Source organism: Myiozetetes cayanensis, unplaced genomic scaffold, assembly GCF_022539395.1.
Source record: "Myiozetetes cayanensis isolate MyiCay16 unplaced genomic scaffold, myiCay2020 scf9, whole genome shotgun sequence".
Taxonomy (NCBI): domain Eukaryota; kingdom Metazoa; phylum Chordata; class Aves; order Passeriformes; family Tyrannidae; genus Myiozetetes; species Myiozetetes cayanensis.
The window spans coordinates 27,069,569-27,092,371 of NW_026088185.1; the positions used below are offsets into that span (position 1 = coordinate 27,069,569).

The window sequence follows — 22,803 nt, forward strand, 5'->3', positions numbered from 1 at the left end:
AAACTTTCTAAATGAAAATTCTGAACTCAAAGCAATGACAATAAAGCAGCCTTAAGCCTGTTCAAGTCTCACTCCTGCAAATGCACCACCATGCTGGTAAGTCATCTGGTCCTCTTTAGGAACCATCTGTGCTTGCCTTCACTTATAGAAGAATTAGCAAACTGAGGAACCGGCACATGTGAAGCACAGCATGTAATGGACAACTATAGACTCACTTTTAGCTTCACTGGGAGATTGAAAGCAAGTAAGATCAGGGTTTTGCACTGGGAAACGTGAATTTCAATGCCACCTTTACTTCTGGCATCCATAAGAAGTGAATGCTCCAATTAGTGCCATTTTGACCTGTTTGCCTTGCCTTTTTTCTCATGAAAAGCTTCAAGGGCCCCCACTATGCTTTTCCTCCACTTAACAAATTGGAGACTGAATTGATGAAGTCTCCACTGAAAAACAGAAGAGAGGAAATAGATCAGAGAACTTCCAGTCTCACTTTTTCTTTTTTATAGTAATTTTGTGGTTAAATTTTAGAACCAGGGTCCTACTAATTCATCTGGAAATCCCCTCTCACTGACACAAAGAACCACTTATAATTCTTGCTGGAATATGTGTGGGTTTGTTGACTTGAGGGTTGGTTCTTAGTCCCCTACATTACACTTAAAACAAGCTTACTTAGCTTATTTTTGCAAATATATGAGGAAAGAAGGTCAAAAACTTTACTGAGATGAAGAAAATGCATTCAAACATCCTGAGTTACAAGAAATGTTTAGGTTGTCTAAATGGAGAAAAGGAGTACAGAGCTCTGTCTTCAAAATAAAGCTTAATGTTACAAGTAAAGGTTCAGAAGACTTCTAAAAATAGTATTTTGAAGAACAGCATGAAGATTAAATGGAACAAAATACAGCTCACCTACTAATTTGTAACAAGCTGCTCCTCGGATAAACAATTAGAATATATCCACATTTAAAAATCAAGCTTTAGGCTTTTAGTATTAAAATCAAAGAGCAATCTGCACCTTAATGCTTCACTGAAAATGCCCCTGTGCAACTTGACACTCACTGTGTGTCAGTCAGACACTCACTGATGACAGAGCAATAAAACCAGAGCGAAGTATTCTCACCAATTCTAGTATAACACCAAATCAGCAGAGGATGTGCATTAAATTATACAGGCTGCCATTTATAGAAGTGCCTCTGTTGCGGCTAGCAGACTTTTCATGCTGACATCAGGTTGTGTTGTTAGCTGAGGTCACATTTTCTTCTGCCTTTAGCCCTGTTACCACTCTTGATAAACTGAAGTGCTCGGCAACAGACAAACAAACCACCTCAAATGACACTGGCAATCTGTGTCTTCAGCTTGCTGACACACACAGCTATAAAGTACTGAGTAAAAGAAACACTGAATGAATCTGGAGGTCTTCAATACCTACTGCCTCCTATAGAAGGAAAAATAAAATAATGGCATAATTTAGGTTGACGTGAGCCTCTGGATGTCAAGTGATCCAATCTCCTTCCAAAAGCAGGGCTGACAAAGTTGTATTGCTCAAGGCCTCATCGAGACTAATTTTAAAAGTCTCCATGGATGGGGATCCTCTGGGCATCCTGTTCCAGTGTTTCATTCATCAACTTCAAAGTGAAAAACAACAAGTCGTGGGAAAAAAACCCCAAGTACTGGGCCATCCCCTCAGTCCCTGCAGTATGTGAACTACTGGAACTTGCATAAAACTGATAATCTCTTGATAAAAAAGGTCTTGTTTCTAATTCAGAGGTTTTCTGGAATTAGTGGTCTTACAGATACAGAAAAGTCAGGATTCTAGCCCAAAAATTAAAAGATGAGCTGTTGATCACAGCTTTTTCCTGGTGTTTGTAGTGTGTGTTGTTTCACAGAAACGTCGTCCATGCCAAACCATCGCTGGCCAAGGGTGCAGAACACTGTCAAACATAGCCCAGGTGCATTCTTACCTCTGACTGGTACCATGCACCATTTTTTAGGGCATGTAAAACATGCTGGTTTAGATGGCTCTCTGATCCAGCTTTCCTGGAAAGACGGTGGTGGAAAGGACCAACCCTTTCCCCATGCACACACTGGAGGCCCTGAAGGAACGTCCCACTGCAGCTGATGGAGCACCTGGCCTGGTTTTTACAAAAGACACGGTATTTTACACAGTCTGTCACAAAGCTCCCACTGCCCCAGTATCCTACTGCATCTCCCACACTCTCAGGCAGAGTGAACAGAGGTCTTTATACCACACTTCAATAAACAAGAAATAGTTTGGACAAAAATAGGGACAAGACCGCTTTAGAGCCCTGGATAATACATAAGCTACAGGGAGCAACATAAAAGGAAGCAGCAAGCAAGAAGCACAATGTGCATACAAAGACACAGTATGGAATCTCTGGAGAAATCCCACTACAGTGAGAAGATCCAGCACATCAAAAAAAATAGAAAAAAAAAGCAAAGAAAAAAAGACATCTAAGGAAAACACTAGAGACAAGTATGGAGCTTCTTAAGGGGGAGGGGACAAAGAATAAGTTTCAGTGAGCTGGTGCATAAATATTTTGCCTGTGGAAGCGTGGGATCAGATCTTATTTAAGTCTCCAGTGAAAAGGAGCGTGATTGTCTCTCCACATCATAGAAGCTCCATGTGATTAGAAATCTCTGCAGATTCAGCTCCTGCCCAGCACAGAACTCAAACAGCAGGAGCATAAATCGGAGTTGAAGTGCACTGGCAGAGCTGTAGCAGCAAGAAGTGTGCCTGGCCCTGCCTCTTCAGACTGGCTCCAGGACTGCCCCCGATCCCCAGCAAGAGCTGGGGGAAGGTCAGGGGGGGAAATACAAATGATCAAGAACAGAGTTAGACCCATTCTTCATAAAGCAGACCTAATTAGAAATGTCAGGTCTCATTATGAGCCAGCACTCCACTAGACAGAAGCCCCATTACTCGGGAGAGATGTATGTGGAAGACACTCATTTCTTAAAGACGTACCCACACCACAGCCAAATGGAGCAGTCTCATTATGTTGGGGTAAACACAGCCCCAATGCTGCCAACTGCATAAAGAAAACATCAGCAGAAGGAATGCCAGCACTGCTTCATACCTAAATCTTCTATTTCCCCTTTCCTTCTGGAAGACTAGGAGCAGCCATGCCTCAAACACTCATACAAGGCTATTTATAACATAGTCTACCAGCAATTTACAAAGGGTCCTGTTCATTTCTCATTGAAATCATTAGAAAGAGTCCATTAATACCAAAGGGACCAGATCTGGAGCAAAAATATTACTGTAAACCTCTGCATTTAAGGATCCAAAACTGTCTTATCAAACCACTGTCCATCCTGATCTCCAATGAAGTCCAGATATGTTTCATATTCCCTAGACATCAGTGTCTGCATGTAACACCAGACACTTCCATGTCAAGCATCTAAAAGACAGGTATTTATCTCTTCCTCTGTAGTGCATTGTTTGTGCCAAAATTCACCTGGCTTGACTCTGAAGGCCAACTGCAAAGCAGCAGCCATTAGCAGCTTTCCTCATGAAGATTTGTCTGCAGTGAGATCCCTGCAGGCTACACGCAGGGTGTAAACCAAGCCAGGATTATTCAGGGCTGTCTGCAGTTTTGGGGCTTCAGGGGAATAAACAAAAAAGAGACTCAAACTGCTTTTCACAATGCAACAAAGGATTCCTTTGACAGAGCAGCAGGGCAGAATTAATTCCTTCAGCAGGCAGAAGAAGCCCAGTCATTATAGAGTATTTGCTGTCTTAATACTACAAAAATAGGATGTTTTTACTTATTATAGCTTGGTTTTGTTCTATTTCACATCACTATATCTGAGCTACAAACAAAATACTTCAGCCAAACATAATGGAGGAGGAAGGCAGCGTAATGCCAGACCAGGGCCAAGTGCAGACAATGCATTAACTGTACTTCTCTCTGGAGTAACAAATCAGCACTTGTCTGCTCCTGCACTGGGAAAAGGTCCTCTTCATGCCCCGAACTCACATGGCCATAACCGCAGTTTTTGTTCTACCACTGTATGTTAAAACTGGACACACCATCTGGTTTAGTGTGTCTTTCTCAGAAATGGACTCGACAGTCTAATCTCATCCAGCCCAAGGTCAATGATCTGAAAATGGAAAGAGACTAGGTACAAGAAGACCTTCAAGCCCCCAAGCATTTGATCTTAGGCTTTTCAGAAATCAACAAGGTGCTCTTCAGTTTAGACACTTGAATACAATCTCACAGTTATGAAAGCTGCAGCCACTGTGGTTACAGTAAACAGGGGCAGGGAGGTTCTTTATCACTGGCAAGAAAAACACGTTTCTCATGCACTTTTATTGCCCCTAGAAGCCTATCCTGTATTTCACCAATTACCTTAGGGTGAGTGCTGTCCTCAGAGGCTGCTAATTACAGCAGCTAAACTCAGTTCACTTGTTACATGCTCAACCTGAAAACAAATCTCATCAAATAAATGAGAGCAGCAGCAAAGGAATTCATCAAAGTGCTCCACAAGAGGTGCAAGAATTTTCATCTCTCCCCCAAGCAGTCTTTGGCCACTGCTGAGGCTGCTGATTAAGGATAGCAATTGAATTCTAACTGGGACAGTGATTCTATATAAAAACAGCCCAGAGCATTCATTTGAAAGTAGTACCAGGAGACTACTCTCAAGAACCCAGCACCCAGCCAGGGTACAGAAAGGAGAAAGACCCTCACTCCTCCTCTGCCACTTTTTGTGGAGACTGAAGTATTTGTGAGCCTCAGGCAAAAATTCCTATGTCAAGAACAATATTGTAATTCTTTCCATAGCAGCAGAAAGCATGTGATACCTTCACTTGTACTCACTGAAGCACTTTCCTGTGCTCCCCCAACAAGGGCTGAAGTCAGAACGTGTGAAACACAAACATGACCCAAATAAGCTTTATGAATCTGCAGAGTATACAGCTGTGGGATACTCACACCAGATTGCCCTTTAGTGTGCCAGCCTTCCTTTAGGATAGTCAAATAACTTGTATTCCCATCTCTCAGGGAACTGTTGAGTATTAAAAGGCTGACCTAAAATCACTGTTACATTCACAGTGATCAATATGTGTGTGCACGGGCACGTGTATGAACCATCCTATTGATAAACTTGCCACTGGAAGATTCTGTATACAATAAATGACAAAGCTAAGCTATCAAAACTATGAGATTGAGTTAGTCCTTTCAAGGGAAAATGTCACCGGATTTAATATTGTTTCAGCTTTGATCCCTAAACTCTTTCTAACAGAGGATCTACAAAGGAGAGCCAGCTGGGCAAAGCAGCACAGAAGATACCAGAAAACTGGTCCAGAGATTTTAAAGACAATGACCACTGAAGATTCGAGGCTTTGTTTCACTGGTGAAACAACCTGACACCAAAACACATGAAAGAAATGGGAGGAAAAGACCATAGCAGAGAAAACAGCAACTGCTAAGGATTCCTGAACTGTGATCACCTCTGCAGCTGTACCAGAGTTCCTGCAGTTTCCACAGGAAGTGTGTAGGATTTTTTTCATTCTAATTCTCTATGAACACTGGACTGGAGATTCACCCTTGCAATGTGTTCTGACTTGCATGTATTCTCTAAGACAACCACTGAGGTCACTCAGATCCAAATGGTACTTTTACCAAAAAGGAAAAAGAAATCAGGCCCCTCACGAAAAATTTCATTCCAGATGTGCAGGATATTCATGCATTTAACTTCCATTAAGTGTTAACACGTTAATCTTTTGCTCATGAGGCCCACAGTGAACAGCAGCATCTTGTCGTTAAGCTGCCCACTCCTTTAGCCTGTATTTTATGCACATCTGCTAGTGATGTTAGCAGCAACATGGTTCTGCTCAGTTACACCGAACCTTTGACCAAAGAGCATCTGTGTGTTCATATAAAACCATCAGGCTTAGGGAAGTGATGAGACACACACAATCAAAGTAACTCTGGTCTAACACTTCTTTGCAAGGAAATCCTGCAGTCAAGGTACTTTGGATTCAGTCCAGAGGACACAATAGCACTAACAACTTACACACTTCTGACATTTGCAACTACCACAGTTCTGACAACCAGCAGTGGTGACCTGGAGGTCAGACATTTCCCAACAGATAAGACTGGCTGGACTACTGCCCCAGGCTCTTCATTCCACCAGCTGATCCTATAAAGCTGAGAAGTTCCCAGTAGGATGAAATCATCATGCTTCATTGACAACAACAAATATGTGCTTGTTTTCTTTAATAAGCCATTAAATACATTAATTATTCAACACAATTCCAACTTTATTAAAATAATGGATTATTCTCAACTCCTCTTTTGATGTTGACAGGAGGAGGCAGAATGAAAAGGTCTCTCAGCTGTAGATGGTGACACTATCCACTGACAGGTGATGCAGAAGGAGGACCAGCCTAGACGGTTTCTGTGTTTATTTCCTGAAGGTGAGAGGCATTTACTGACAGTGAACAAGGAATGCTTCACACATGCATCCGCTGCCTCCTCTGAAAATACATGCAATAATTGCCTTGGAAAACATAATATTTCAAAAGGATCCAAGCCCCTAAAATGAAGAACTGTGCATAGAAATGGCATGTACTGTAACGTGTAGTATCCATTCCACAGCATTTAATTTGCCCAGGTGATTTCCACCTTCTGTTACATAAAACGATGCCAGTTAACTCACACCTTGACACTGTAAATATCAATACAAAACCAAGCTCTATAAAATTCAGACACCAACAATCTCAGACTTCCTAAATTTAGTCTACTACATAGTAAGGATCTCAACACGACAACAGGTACAGTGAATGGAGAGAAAAGGGGAAAGAAAAATGATGCAGCTTTTGCAAAGATGGCTAACAAAAATCACCTCCTCTGAAAGCTAAGATAAAAAGCACAGCCTCCTTATGTAACAAAAATAAATCCAATATATGCCTCCATCCTGTAAATTAATTCTTCACAGGTGAAGAGATACAGAGGTCCTCTCCTCACCGACTACCACAGAAATCCTCTGTTGCAGAAACACAGTTAAAACACAAAAATGCAGGGAAAAACAGCGATCCTCCATATGGCACATTCTTGGAACTGTGATTCCAATTCAAAAGTACTCATAACCAATTTAAATACTCTTCCCAACCAATGCTGCAAAAGGTAACAGCTAGGAAATTAAAGTCTCAGTGATCACTCAAAAACATCACAGACCAGGAAGGGTTTCTGAAAATACCTGTCCTTCACCTCTCACTACCTGTTCCGTTCCCTTACATATGCACACATCCTCTTCCTCCACCCCATCAAACAGATCATTTACCACAATTTATAGAAGCTTAAACCAAGCTTGATGCCACCAGGCTATAGATGCTTCCAGGCTGTTTTTTTAAAGTTCCACTTTTACTGCAAGATTGCTTCAGTCTCTTCACACCGTTAAAAAGAAACAGAACAGTCAAATATTCAGACACTAACAAATAAACACATCCATCCCAGTGGCACATTCATTAACACCTACCTTTCCCTGTAGTCATTCTCTGCAGTGCTGGTGAGATGCTGGGGAAGGGCTCTGTGCTCCGGGAGCAGCCCCACAGTACATGTCTCTCAGCAACTTAACCAGCAGTAAACTCGCCACCCTCCTACACCACTTCGCTGTGTGACCTAGCAGGCGATTGCCACCTCTCCTCCAAAATAAAAGCCTGCTCAGCATTCAGCTGAGCATTATGTGTCCTCCTGTGCCTGCTTGCTCACACCCCTCCCTTCTACATTTCAGAGTTTAAGATCCAGGAGGCAGCAATATACTTATTTACAAAGCTGCCAGAAAGGGAGCAGAGCTCACCTTGTCCATTTATACCTTCCACAAGGATGTACTGTCACTTAATGGTGCTCACTCAGATATCAGACCTTACTCCTCTCTCAGGTCCCACACAGGTGAAGAGGTATTTACTTGCTTTTTTCATGCCATGAGAATGCTGAGTCAATTAAATGAATTTTCTGTTTCTTTGAAAACCTGAAAACCGTATTCAGAAAACAAGCCATAATGGAATTTAAATTGCACAAGGAGGAATGAATGCAGAAAAGCACAACACAGCATTTACTGGTTCAAAATCTCTCTGTGTTACCACAGACAGCTGTCCCTCCTTCCAGTCTGCAATTCTGCTTGGATGTGTGCTGACAAACAAACAATATCCCACCCCCAGATGCATGGCAATACTTGGCAAATGTGGGTGATATTCCTTCATATAATAAATATCAAAATAGCATTCAATTACTCAACTTTATTACTAGCAAAGCACAGAAATCTAAAACAGTTCTAGTTTCCATCTAAGTGACTCCAAGTTCTCAACTGCCTAAACAGACACTTAGCAAATAGGGTATTTATCTTATACATTTTCTCATATATAGATGCAGTTCTACTGAAAAGCAGCACTGCTCCTTCTTCATAGGTGTTCACTAACTGAAATTATCGGATCTTCTATTTTAGCACTATTTTAATTAACTTGCTCACTCTTAGAACACACACTCATACAGTCAGCTACCAAAATTGCATCCTCCCCTCACCTCACTCCGTGCAAGCATCAGCGGGGGAGAGATCTCAGCTCCAGAATTCTGACTATAAGATCTCCTGCTTTGATTCTCTTGCAGCCCAAGACCACTACCATCTCCACTGTCCCTAAATCTTGCTCTCCGAAGTCAAAATTCATCACCAACAAGAAAGTTCAATTCCCTCCCTTCCCACAGGCACAGCACTGCAGTATCCCTGCACACATAAATATAGAAGCATCTCCCAAAATTGTGTGACCTATATTAAAAAAAAAAAAGAAGAAGGTTTACATCAAAGAACGTAATATTAATATAGCACAATGATCAAAAGCATAAAAAACATCCCAAAATATTTTGGTTACTGATAGCTTTGGTTTGGGTCATCAACTGCTATCAGCCTATTATCTCTCAGTAGATCACTTATTTTATTATTAATCTGTATTGAAACTTGATTATAAAGCCTTCTGGAGTCATGGTCTGATCCAAAGTCAACTCAAATCCATGGAAAACCTGTACACTTTATGTTAAGGTCCTTCCAGATAATTCCAAGGAAATCCATGCAGCATGAATTCCTTGGAGTCTGTGTCCAATAGCCTCTCTCTCTGTATCACATCCAACTAAAGATCATCACACAATGCCACACGAAGACAGCAGCTGACTAGCTGGCAATTATTGGCTCTTTCATGCTGAAAATGTATTTGTCCCAGGGGAATAAGGCATCTGCATAATTAGCAAAAGCAGTTACACAGAAAATAATTAGCTTGCTGAAAGCCCAAAGGGAGAAAAACTATAATTTTTGCTTCAAGAGGCTGACTAATTATATGCCAAATAACAAAACAGAGATGCACTGAGAATCATCGAGAAATCCAGCGTGGATTTTAACTTCATATTCTAGCTATAAGGGCTGCTGGTAGCCTAGCAACAAGCAGCATACTTGGGCATGCCAAAACCTCCCTCTGACTAAATGAAACACCTCAGATTACTATGCAAACCTCCCCCACCCCACTATGCATTTGATTCTTGTGTTACTAAATGATAAAAACAAAGCCTAGTCAAACAAAATAAACAATTCAAGATAAACTCAAAGAAGCATTAATGGACCACAAACATAGAACGATACATAAATACAAAACACAAATTGTTTTCAGAGACTTGAAATTCACAATCTGATTAGAGTTCATTTATTACATTTATTCTTAGGTTTGTGAAAGTGTCCTATTATTTTAAGCTGCTTTTCTGGCAGTCTGAGCAAGATTTCTGTTTGTTTGTGTCTTGGGAACAAGATAGGAACTCTTTTAACAACTTACAGCAACTCCCTTATCTCCAAAACACTCCTGATATACAAACAGTGCTGCTGCAATTGCTTTCTTTTACTTGAATACTCAGCGAACTGGTAGAGGAAACTGTTATCCCACACTGCAGTCTTGTCTCAGAGCCAGGAGACCAGTTTTCACCCTATTCCACTATTCCAGAAGCCACATTTGCTTTCCCACCTGTCCAGTTCTGCAATAAGACAGGTTGGACAACCCCTTTCAAGTCTCATTGTAATTAGCACAGCTCCACTGCTCAATTATGAGTGACCCTTCAGCCAACACCTTGCTCTTGGCCACCCACCAGAAAAGCACAGACTCACTCACCCACACGACCACTCTGCCAGACTCAAAGGGTTAACAAAACTAAGAGCTATTTCCACTATTTCCTGGGAAAGGCAAATCTTTTGGATGTGCAATATTTATCATCACCTTCCCTGGTGACTCTGACAACTGCTGAAAGTGTCACCCTTGTTCAAAAGCTGCAGAAGGTGTCAGGGACACAAGAAACCTGACAAACTTAGCTTGTCTCTAGGCCATTAATAAACTTGTGACCATGGGTGAAGATAAGCCTCCTTCGCTGGCTTTACACAACCTCCCCAAGATAAACTGAAAGTTGCACAGAGCTGTTGACACATGAGATATGACGAGCATGTGTGCTGTGTTTGTGTGTGCTTGGGGGGCAAGGAAGAAACAAACCAGCCTATGGCACTACAGGAAACGCAACCCTCCCCTCAAACACACACACAAAATATGTTAGTAAGTAATGGTGTCATTATTAGCTTAACAAATGAGAACTGCTTTAACTCTGCAATTACAGACTTTTTTATTGTTAGGGAAGATGAAAATGTTCTGGCAGAGCAATAGGAGATCTTAGCCTTTGCTCTCTTTGATCCCCTACCACTCCTCCACTCTCACCATCTCCTTTTCCCCTGGCTACTTTTTGGTCTCAGTGTCCACACAGGAGATGCAATGGAGGAGAAATGCAAACACACAAACAGACTCCAGGGATTGCATCCAGCCAGGGAGACACCAGAGGCTCAGGTTAAGCAAGGTGAGGAAGACAGGAGTACTTGTGTCTGGAAGCACTAAAAGCCTGCCAGTGAAGTCAAGGACAGGAGATGGGGATCATATGGTCTCAGGCACTCAATGCGCAAAAAGTTTTATCTTCAAATTCACCAAAACAGTGGCCAAGGGGTATAAAGGAAAAAACAGTTTCCAGTGAAGCCTAAAAGTAGAAGATCTAATACACAGGTGCTTTAGATGAAGCAATATGTCTTACTGCAGATCACAAGTCTGTCTCATAGAACTCCAAACAACAGCAACACACACAGTACAATGGTGCATCAGATTGCTTTTTCTCTTTTTGAAAGCCCATTCTACTTCACTGCTAGCAAAAAATTTTACTTTAGCCTAGCCAAGTGGAAAGCAGAGAAGTTGGATCAGCAGTAAGCTTGTTTCCGTTTCAGTTAGGATTTCAGAGCAATCACCTGGAGGTTGTGAACCTTAAGAAGTTTGCTAAGGGATTAAATATTTACTTTCCCCCTCTTTCAAACAAGTACAAGGACACTTGTTTCTCAACTGCATTTTTTTACCCCTGTAAGCCTCATCTACCTGTACAGACAAAATTTTCCCACATTATGCAAAGGGATAATTTTAACCCATTCCATTTGAGAAACCTGTACTAGGCCTTCATTGTTCCCAAACATACAAGAGAATATCACATCACGTTTCTGAATAATCCAAACTATAACTTCAGGATTTTCAAATAAGTTGATTTTATTATTTCCTGCGAGGATGAAGTCTACTGTATTTAAAAATTGATACGGAAACAAGAATGGTGCCTAGAAGTGAAAAGGACATTTTTTTTCAATTTAAAAGAGCAAAGACCTCTCAGCCCTCTTGGCTTCTGAGAGCATGGTGGGAATGACTGGGGACATCACCTCTCCTGCTCTTGGCCTTGCAGAGGGTGTGAGCTTGATAGGAACCCGCAGTTCTGAACTCAGGTTCTTCATCTCTGCTCTACTCAGCTCCTGGCAAAGGATGAATTTCCTCACCAAGAATTCTCTCAAAAATCTATTCCTAAACAAGGAGCGATACCTATTAAGATTACTTTCTAGCTCATAAGCTTATCAATACAAAAAGTAGTAATCAACACTTGTTACTAAAGTAAGCAAAATACTAGTGAAAATTGCTAAAAACACCAAAAGAGAATAGAAGTACTTCTACTCACCACTTGAACTCTGGATCATGTTTCCAGATTTTTGGACCTCATCGAATTTTGTAAAAATTACATTCAACCTGTTTGAAAGTTAAAGGAATACACAATGAACAACTGAATTTATTTTTAGGAATATTAGAATCATAGAATCACTAAGGTTGGAAGAGACCTCTAGGATCATCGAGTCCAACCTTTAAGCCAGCACCACTGTGTTCACTACTAAACCATGTCCTGAAGTGCTACATCCACATGGCTTTTAAACATTTCCAGGGACAGTGATTCCACCACTTCCCTGGGCAGCTATCTTCTAACATCTGAAGATGTTATCGGACAAATTTGGCTTCACTCAGCTCATTGGGAGCACGGTCAAAGTGTCAGTGTGGAAGGAAGCTATTTTAAAATTTAAAAAAAAATATCAACATGCAACAACTGATTAGAAGAACTGAGAAACAACTGATACTAAAGAGGTGTAAGAGATATAATTGGAAATACTACATTACTGAAGATGTGACGTGGCTAATTGTAGATGCATTTCCAGTTCATCACCACTTTGCCTATCTTAGCTATTTGCAGAAATACCACAAGACACACACCTAACAAACAACTTCACGCAACATTTGTCTCTGCCCCTGACACTTTCCCATTTATGTCACAGGCCTGGTGGAGCAGAAGATTCCTATCACCTCTCATTATTCCTTCCCAGAGAGTTTATTACTTTGAGCCACATTGTGGGAGCAGATGTTTTCACTGGAGAACAAGAGGCAACAGTGCTGCCTCCATCTGCATGCACCCCACCTCCAAAACCACCTCTTCCCCTCCCCTGTGCCACCTCCTCCAGCCTCAGGTCTAACCATGCTCCACCCTGAGCACTGGAGGCAAGATGCAGAGCAGCTTTCTTACCTGAAATGGCAGAGCAGAGGAACACAGCTTTGGTTTTGATGTAGGGTTGGTTGGGTTTTGTTTGGGTTTTTTAGGGACTTTTTTTGGGGGGGTGTTTGTTTTTTTTTTTAATAAAACCTTAAAACTGACTATTTTTACTGTGTTTTTTAGCGCAAACACAGGCTAATTTGAAGTGTCCTCTCTATACATGCAGAGCATATAGAAAAAATCTTAAAATAATTTAATCTGAAATCATTTAACTAAATACTTGTAATAATTTTACTGGTTTTCCACAGATGCTGTGACATACATGGGCAAAGGCACAGGATCCACATTAAGTGAAGCCTGAGTGTTTCTGAGATGAAGAAAAATCAAACCCTGATCCCAGGAAAAGGTTCAATCCCACAGCTCCCAAAGCTTTCTAAAGGCAGGCAGGAAGGTAATAAAATGAAGGCCAAAAGCAGTGAAGACATAAGGACATTCTCAACTTACCGAGATTGTGGTAATCCTTTTTTACTGAGATCAGCCCTTACACGCTCACCAACATGTCTGTAAATTTCCACGAGGCTGTTTATTGCTGCATCTCGAACCTGAATGTGAGAGATGAGCGAAATCAATCATCTTTACAATTTAAATAACTAAATCCCTGTCCTACCTCAGATTACTAAATTTGCATATTTCTCAGCAACAACAGGGGCCACTATAGACATTACCACAAGGTTCACGAAGGAGCTTCCAACCCTGCATTTCACATATTAGCAGTATCAGCAGGTCTAATTTAATTGAAAAGGCAGTGAAGGCATAAGATGAAAGGTTTCATACATAGGGAGCTTAGCTGCCTTTGCCAAATTCAAGCCATTGTGTGCAATAGGTACATTTATTGGATGAAAAAAGGAGAGAAACACGAATAGGCCTTGTATTACTTGGGCATTATAAAACAAACTGACTTTTAAATCTGTCTTACAAACTTATGTTTCTATGTTGATAACAAAACATGGAGGGAGGGAGGGAGGAGCAATCATTCACTTGAGTCACCATTAATTTTGCATGTTTTCCAAACTGATCTGCAAGAAACTGCTGAGCACATCCTTCCTTCCAAACCACCAAAGAGACATGAATCTGATTAAAGTGTCACCTTTCTGTACTTAACCCCTTTCCTCTATCACGCACAGCAGGCAGAGAAGGTAAACTATCTGCTCTGCCTGAAGAAACACCTACACAGCTGGGCACTTCTGCTTCTCAGAAGATGGTCTGGCAGTTACCCACACACCTGCACGCCTTGTGACTAGACATGGAATATCTCATGGACACAAGCTGGAATTGCCTATAGGTGAGATTCAAAGGGCAGGCACATGTGCCCTGCTTCCTAGTCAAAAAAACCCTGAACATTCGACTCAATCCCAATTTTATTTTTGAGAAGGTAATCAGAGTTTAAATACTGCTGTCACACCAGATGCACACTGGGTTACACAACTGCATTAGCTGAAAACAACAAAAGCACTCCTTCTGAAAAGAGCTGTAATGGAACAGCTCCCACATCCACAACAAAGAACTTGACCTGGATGTGTTCTCTGTCCTCTCTCCAAGAGAGGGCAGCAGTGACCGAGCAGCAGTTCTCCCAGCCCTCAGAAGGCACCAGCAGCACAGCAGCCCTACGGGAGCACAGGACCAAGCCCTGACCCCGGACAGGCCCTGTTCCACCAGGAGCCACTTGGACAGCGATTTTGTGTCTGATCAGTTCAGGCATGGGCTTTCTGAGGACGAGAAAACAGATCCAGAAGAAAGGGAGAGATCAGCCCCATTCATTCCTGCAGCTGGATATGGGATAATGAGCTGTGCCAGGTACAAGGAAGAGGCAGCGCAGAGGGAAAACAACAACTTCCCAGTTCATTCAACAGCTCACCAATGAAAGGATCAAGGCATCTGGCTGTTCAACACACCCAAGCCCTAAACCCAGTATCCCCTTGAAGGGTAAGAGCTTGCTTAGTCTCAGCTCAGAACCTGAGGACCCTGAATATTAAACTTTCTCAGAAACTTCTCTCGCAATAATGGATTTATCTTCCTGCACTGGCACAAGCAGCAAGGGAAGGCTGTTTCACACTCAGTCCTCCTCTTCAGCAAGGGGAGGCCCTGACAGCCAGGGGAATATGGCCAACTCCCCAGAGCCATGGGAAACCCATTCCCCAGTTGGACAGCCCACACCTCCTTCCAGCTGAACACCAGCTCCAGACCTGAATCCCATTATGTGTCACTCATGTTGGCAGGGGAACCAACAGGGCTATTGAAAAACTGCTAGTGCACATTACACGATATGGGTTTGAATCCTGCTTCCCCATCCCCCTCTCCTCACTAACCTCACATACTTGCATCTAACTTTAAGTAGGACAAAAGGCACATAGAAGGAACAAATTTTATTCAGTTGCATTTTCATTTGGGTTGCGTTGCTGATTTAAGGTTTCCATACACTTGTCTTCACTCCCTGCTGAGAACACTCCTGTACAGTTTCTGGCAGCACACACGGCCAGGCTGTCCGACTGGTCCCATTTGCTCTCCCTGCACAGCCTGGTTGTTGTCTGAAGGTGAGGGGTGCTGCACCAAGCCCAGAGGGATCCCTGCAACCTCCCCTGTATTCAAGGCTGTAAGGCACAGGAGTTCCTTTCCCACAAAGGCTTCCTGCTCTGTTCATCTCGCCTGCAGATTCATGTTGTTCTGTTGAACTCCTGGAGTAACTGATATGCTCTTCAAAACCAGCAAAGGGCTCTTCATGCACAGCATTGTTCAGAGCTCACCGCAGCACAGTGAGCTGATTTACCAGGCAAAACGCATAGCCCTGCTTACCAACAAGGCAACCAGCACAACCTTTAGATGTGACTCCCAGCAAAAGCTTACCTGGCTGTTTGGATCTCCAAGTAAGTTACATATATGTGGCACTATCTTACTCAGTGTTAAACTCTGAGCTCCAGATCTGGGAATAAAGAACAAAAGAGCACCACTGTGAATCACAGAGCAGGCTTGTGTACACAACACCGGTTTGCAGAAGGTTCTCACTTACGCATTGAGTGTTGCAATAAGGCAGAGGCAAATCCCTTCTCTTGTCCGAAAATTCTTGTGTTTGAATCCTCCGAGCATCCTGTCCCACACGTACTGTGGAAGAAAGAGGGAGTGAGACAGGAAAAACAGACAGTGGGGGAAGAAACAGATTCTCTCTTCCAGCAGACATACACCACGCCATCTCTGGAACTTAAATGTAAGATTTAGGCCCATCCAAGTAGAACAGGACAAGAAGTAGCAAGACACTTTTAGATCTGACTAATTCTTTTGTTCTATGCTGACTCCACAGTAACTCCCTACTACCTAAAACAATATTCATACTTACAGAAAGCAAGTACCTTCCAAAGACCCAGCACAACTACTCTGATGTCTACACACCCCATCCCATCCCTGGGAAATCCACTGACACTCACACTCCCATGTGTATCCTGTCATGCAACAGTGTTCTCAAGTGAGGCAAATATCTCGTAACAAGGCGTAGGGAGATGAAGCCATTTCAGACAGAGCCACAAGAGAAAGGTGTCTGACAGAAAAAAGTTTTCCTTTTTTACACAGCCAGTCACTCATGCTGTAGAGGACTGTCGAACATACCTGAGGGTTAGCAGCTTGTTCCATGATTTTCAGCAGCAAGGTCTGATCCTGCTCCCTCACAGAGTCTTTAGAATCTCCCAGTCTATCAAGTAAACTTGGCAGCACTGAGGAAAGAAAACAGCAACATCCAAATCCCTCAGGAAAAAACTGGTGCAGTGGCACAGCTCCTCTGCTCTCCCCCCACCCAATGGAGGAATCAGACCTGCTGCCCTTCAGCTGAGCCTGAAACCACCCAGAGCCTCCTGAGTGCTCTCCTGGGGGGAAACCAAGCTTTGTGTACAGCACCAGAGGGGATGCCAGCAGAGCACCGGGGACATTCACACACAGCCCCCTCACCTGTGCCAATCTGCGCCTTGAAGCGATCTTGCAAGCGGGACACGAGTGCGGAAATGATGTCAATCCCCAGGAGAACCACCTGCAAGCACAGGATAGACACTGTTTTAGTGTGCACTACAGCTGTAATTGCTGCACAATGCTAAATTCATACATATACATGTCCAGTGTACACAAACCATATACATAACTCCTGCGGTATTTGCTGTAATTAACATTTCTAATTAATTGCAATTATTACAATTACAGTTAGAAAACATGCACTAGGAGCTGCTTAATTATTCACTGGCAGAAATTAAACTCAACTCTTTCATAACATAACTGAAATCTATGGAAAGACACCTTATTTGAGAGAAGCTTCAGGACAGCCTGCAGATCAGAAAGCCCCCTCTGATTAATTACATTTATGAGCTACAAAAAGATACATTACATACTGAATATACTGTGTACCCTGCATATGAAACACATGGCAAGACCCTATAGACCAGGATCATGCTGGTATGAGACATTTCTCTCTAAGCTTTTGGAGAAGCACTGAGGTCAGTCATACCTGGAAGTGTCAGGTATAGCCAGGATTCTGAGGTGGTGCCACCAGAGTTGTCCCAGCACAGCCCAGCTCCCTGTACATACACCTAAGCGTACATATATACACATACATGTCTATGCGGTCTGTACATACACACAAATGGGCATATATACACATTTTTTTTATTTTTAGATTTTAAATTTTATTTTACATTTTTTGCTGAGTTGGAAGGGACCCATCAGGATCATTGAGTCTGACTCCTGGCCCTGCACAGGACACCCCAAGAATCACACCACGTGCCTGATAGTATCATCCAAACGCTTCCTGAAACTCCATCAGGCTTGTTGCTGTGACCACTTCCCCGGGGAGCCTGTTGGAGTGCCCAACCACCCTGCGAGTGAAAAGCCTTTTCCTGATATCTAACCTAAACCTCCATATATATAACCCCATCTACACCCGCTGTACGCACACACAGGTGTGTGTATAATCGCGCACGCACATATCCCCACTCGCTGCGCATCCCCTGGCCGGGTACAAGCCCGGGGAGCAGGGGCACACCCGCCCCGCACAGACCACCTCCATCATCCCCACGGCCCGGACCGGCCAGGCCCGCGGGTGCCCAGCAGGGGGCGCGCCCCGGCCCCGCTGCCGCCCGCGCGGCTGCCCCGCCCCTATGCAAATGAGCACCGCAACGCGCGGAGCACTCTGGGTAAGCGCCACGGCCGCCCTCAAATGGGCTCGAACCGGGCGCGGGGCCGCCCCGAGCCGCCGCTTCCCGCGCGACCCCGCGCGGAGCGCGGCCCCGAGCCGGCTGGCGGGAGCGAGCGGGCCGGGGGCGCGCCGGCCCTCGCCGCGACCTTGGCCGCAGTTCGCCCTCCCCTACGGGCGGCGCGGCCACACGGGCCCCTCAACCGTCCTTATCTGGGGGTTGCGCGGCTGCTCAATGAGCGTGTAGTGAGGGCAGCCCTGCTAACGCCTAAAGCAACACAGCGGCGCCCGCTCCGTGCGCGGCGCAATTTTTGGAACCTCGCACCGCGGCGACTGCCCGGCGCGTCCCAACGACACTCGCCCCGCGGCAGGGAGAGCCGGTCCGGTCCGAGCCCGAGCAGGCACCCGCCGCGGTGGCGTGTACGGGAACTGCTGCGATGTGACACGGCCGCTTGAGGCCGGCACCCCTCTCACTGCCCCCCTCCCATCAACAACCAATGTCCCTGAGAAAGCCGCGTCCGGGATACCCGCGCTGTCCACACTACACCCCTAAACGCTCCATGTCCGGGTCACGCTGTTCTGGCTCCTGCTGGAGTCACCACGGCTGCTCTGCACGCCAGCGGGCTGTCCACAACAACCCTCTGTCTGTCCCGTGTATTCAGCTCCGGAGCGCCCAGGGAGCTATGCGTGGTGCGTACAAGAAACAGCCTACAACTCCACGTCAAGTCTGCCAAGAAAAATTTCCTAAATACAAGGCCCTGGATCCCAACTTCTCCCAACACACGTTCTCCAAACACCTCCTGCAGTTTTCCCCCTCAGAGTAACACATCCTTCAACCGTGTCATTTTTTTTAATTCAACATAATTTGCAGCATGCCGACAAGATCTAGAATCTATTTGTACGCCAAAGGAGAATTTTCCTCGTGCTTCTGTTAAGCCGTGTTTCATTTTCACATTCATCTTGCACACTGGATTTAATCTACCATTGACAAATGCTCAGCCAGCTGCCCTAAGCCCCATCGCTGCCTGCTTGTCTGCCAGCTCACCCGCAGCCTCCCGGCTGGGGTCGGGCAGCAGAGCCCCAGCAAGAGAGTGGATCCTCATTAGTGGAGTGATGCTTTTAGGGAAAATCAATGGGATTCTGAGTGCAAATCACCATTCACAGCTGTCTGATCAGAGTCCCATCACACCAGCATCCTGCACAGAGATAAGTGTGCTGCCTGCAATTACAGAGATGTGCCCCAGGGGTAAATTCGATCCCGGGAGAGGAAAGGATCCATCTCTTCTTCAAACTGCCTGCAAACCAGAAAGAGTGAGGGGAACTCATCGCTCAAACATGAAAGGAAACACATGCACAGTGCAAACATACCCTGCAGTTCATCCCCAGGATGAGGCTGGGAGGACAAGCTACGCTTCCCAAGACTTTTTGCTGTTGTGCTTATAAAAATGGGGATTTATTGAGCACAATGATTACAGTGGCACTTGGACAGCTATTGAGGAAACAGACACTGGGGTGAGCAGATGTTATTCCCGACCATGCTGGACTCATTTATCAACTCCAATGTGCCACCTGCCCCAAACTGCTGAAGGTCAGAGGTAAAAAGTTGAAGTCATGTATGGATTGAGAGAGCCAGCGGATCCACTACAGACAGATAACAGACAAGCCAGGGCATGGCTGGCAAACAAATGAATAATGGATTGAATTCCAGCCCTTGTTGCATTGGACTGACTGCACTGAAGAGACCACCTGTTCACCACTGAAGCAGTTACTCAGCTCTGCCTGAACTAACAAACCAGTGACCAGGAGAAACCTCAGGAGAAGGGAGACTCTCAGGGCCAGAGCAGAGATGGGCCCCATCAGCAGCCACCCCACTCCCTGATCCCGCAGCAGGGCCTCTCTCCAGGGAAGCCTGCTGGCCAGCACAGTTCCACACACAGGAAGGGCAGCTCTCCATCCGAAATTCCAGATAATGCTGCAGGGTTGATAACCACAAAGCTATTCCAGGCCTTTACATCAGCACAGGTCTTTCAGCCCCTACTTTATATACTGGCCCCCAAAAGAACGATCTCAGAATCAGAAACACACAGCATTATGTGCTCTGTCTGAGGCTCTGCTGCTCTGCTTATTTGACTTCTGAGGTTCCCCACTATAGTCCAATAATAGTCTGGGTGGCAAGTTATGCCACCCAGAATTCAGCTCCATTGGCATCTGCTGCTGCTTTGTCGTGTCTTGGAGCACTTCCTGTCGGTGCCAGGTGCTGTCAGCAGGCCCTTCTCCTGCCTCTGACTACCAGGTCAGTAAAGGATTAGTTCCCAGGATGCCACACAGCCTTTCCCAATACAGACAATACTTTTTTTTTAAGAGGTCAACAAAAAGTTATTTCAAAGAACTCAAAGCATCTATCCTTTAATACCTGGGTATTAAATACCTAAATATGCTCCCATAAAAGGGTAAGAAAGCTGCACAATCCAGCAGCAGCTGATCCAGCACAAAGTGACCAGAGTGAATCTCAGCCTCGGGCTACCCTGAGAGCCTGCACAAACTGTGGTGGGGAGAGGCAAACCCTTTCCTCCACTCTGCATCATGCCACGTGCAGCAGAGATGTGATGGCTGCTGCACAAACCTCTATCCCATGTCTCTTGCAGGGAAGCAGCAATGGGCTGAGCAGCACATACCCACAGAGTGGTTTTACTCTGCTGGCCTCCTGCTGGACCTTCCACACCTGGCAGCTTGGGAACCAAATGGAAATGATGGAGAGAGCTCCTACCCAAGCTGTGTCACCAGCTTGCTTCATGCTGTTTCAGCATGCTCATCACCACTGGTGACACAACTTGGCTATTTCACTTTGAAGTCTCTGCCTGGGAGGTTTTTCTTGGAAGAGGGAAGGAAGATGGAAGAAAAGACTTCTAAGTCCCATCATGAAAAAAAAGATTTGTAAGAGAATTCAACCAGGTTTTTTTGAACACTTGCTTAGATTGTCTTTTGGATTCATAAACAAAGACATGGAGATGCACTTGCATAATTTAAGTATGCAAATCTAATATATTTCTGAAAACAGGAGAACACTTCAGACTACACTGGGAAACCCAAGGCAAGCACTGATGCCCCACTTCACTGCCTGTCTGACCAGCAATAAACAGTCAGACAGGGCTGTTCTAATTCCTTGGGACATGAAACATCCACCACAACTGAACTGGGCACCAAAGACCAAGCAAGCATTAAAGTTAGATGACATTAGCAAATTTAGTTTTGGAGGCAGGTACATATTTTGGGTCAGCACAGCAGTAACAAAACTCCTGGCAGACAGAGAAACATGAAGTTAACTTATGAAATGCTGACTGCTGTATTCCACCTGCACTCGACCACAACCACATCCACTCTGGAAGAGTCCACCTCCTTCTACCATTCCAGCACTTAACATTTCATATTCCAAGGCAAGGATCACATCTGCACTGGCAGCATCAGTACATCTCCCCAGCCCAACGATCCTAGCACAGACACAGATCATGAGTTATTCTGTACAACACAATTTGCAAAACCATCCCCAGCAAACAATGCAGTAACAGCAGCACAACTGGTTTTACTGGCGTGACTACAAGCTGTGGTCTAAGAGCTGAACGGGGGAAGACTTGAAATAGTTTTTCCTGGGTTCTTTCTCTAGATCCATGAGATACCATCCATTCTATCACAGATATCGCCTTCAGAATCCCCACACAATTTTGGGTGCTGGGCCATTGATTTGCCATTCAATACAGCACTGCCTAAAGAAAGCATCTGCTTGGTTTGAATATGCAAGTTTTTACACTGAACATGGATCACAGTCTCTTGGAGTAGCTACCTGGAAGAAAAATGACACATTTATTTCTTATCTACCACCAATTTCTAAATCTGTGAAGTTTAGAAAATTTAACTAATTAACATGTGAGTTTTTCTTTACCAAACAGAACAATCTTATAGTGACTTTCTTTTGTGTTTAAGATACTGATGAGAGGCCAGATATCTATTTAGAAGAATGGAAAAAAGAGCTACAGAAACCATTCAGAGGGGGGTTTTTCTGCCCCACTGTACAGGTGATCGGTTATTCTGCCCAAAACAAGGAGTTACACTAAGCAATACGAGACCAAACAAAGACTTGTTATGGCTGAGAACAGTCACGGTGGATCAGGAACATCCCCAGCACTCTGTCCTCCCTTAGCAGGGACACCATATCCTGTACACTGGAGAGTATCAGCACTGAGGGGCTCCTAGCACCACTGCATGAGTATCCAAGTAGCAGCACACTGAGCAGACCTGACAGGATTTAAACCACACAACAGTTTTCATCTCTATATCCCTTTTCCCAGTCTCTCCTATATCGTGCTTGAAGACCTTTTCTCTTCTCTTGGCAGTACACCCAGAGATGTCGGTCTCCTTCTGTGGACAGCCCATGACAACAGCCCTCCCTAAAGGCACTGAATCCCAGGTTGCTCATGCTGTCTGTGCTGTGGCACTACCTCAGAGGAAAATCCAGACAGGTTCCCAGAGCTCCACTACTTGTGGTCTCCCCTCAGTCCTAGGCTCTGTCCAACATCATCTTGCAAGTTTATTTTCCCTAGGCCTCCACACCAACACAACTCTGAGCTCCTCTGACCCTTGCAGGCCGACTGAATCACCTTCCCTCAC

The 22,803-nt window shown here is 44.4% G+C and overlaps 1 protein-coding gene and 1 non-coding gene across 2 annotated transcripts in view; one reads left to right on the top strand and one right to left on the bottom strand.

The window, feature by feature from the left end:
* Positions 1-22,803, bottom strand: part of CLASP1 (cytoplasmic linker associated protein 1) — a 172,979-nt gene that overhangs the window by 109,356 nt on the left and 40,820 nt on the right. Inside the window, exons 3-8 of the mRNA XM_050340577.1 lie at positions 16,911-16,989; positions 16,575-16,678; positions 15,985-16,076; positions 15,822-15,897; positions 13,425-13,522; positions 12,066-12,133 (exon numbers count right to left, since the gene is read on the bottom strand). Of these exons, the coding sequence (XP_050196534.1) occupies positions 12,066-12,133; positions 13,425-13,522; positions 15,822-15,897; positions 15,985-16,076; positions 16,575-16,678; positions 16,911-16,989 (517 nt within the window). The remainder of the gene's footprint in view (positions 1-12,065; positions 12,134-13,424; positions 13,523-15,821; positions 15,898-15,984; positions 16,077-16,574; positions 16,679-16,910; positions 16,990-22,803) is intronic.
* Positions 18,344-18,460, top strand: LOC126653094 (U4atac minor spliceosomal RNA). Its single transcript, XR_007632128.1, has one exon. It is a non-coding gene; the product is annotated as a U4atac minor spliceosomal RNA (small nuclear RNA).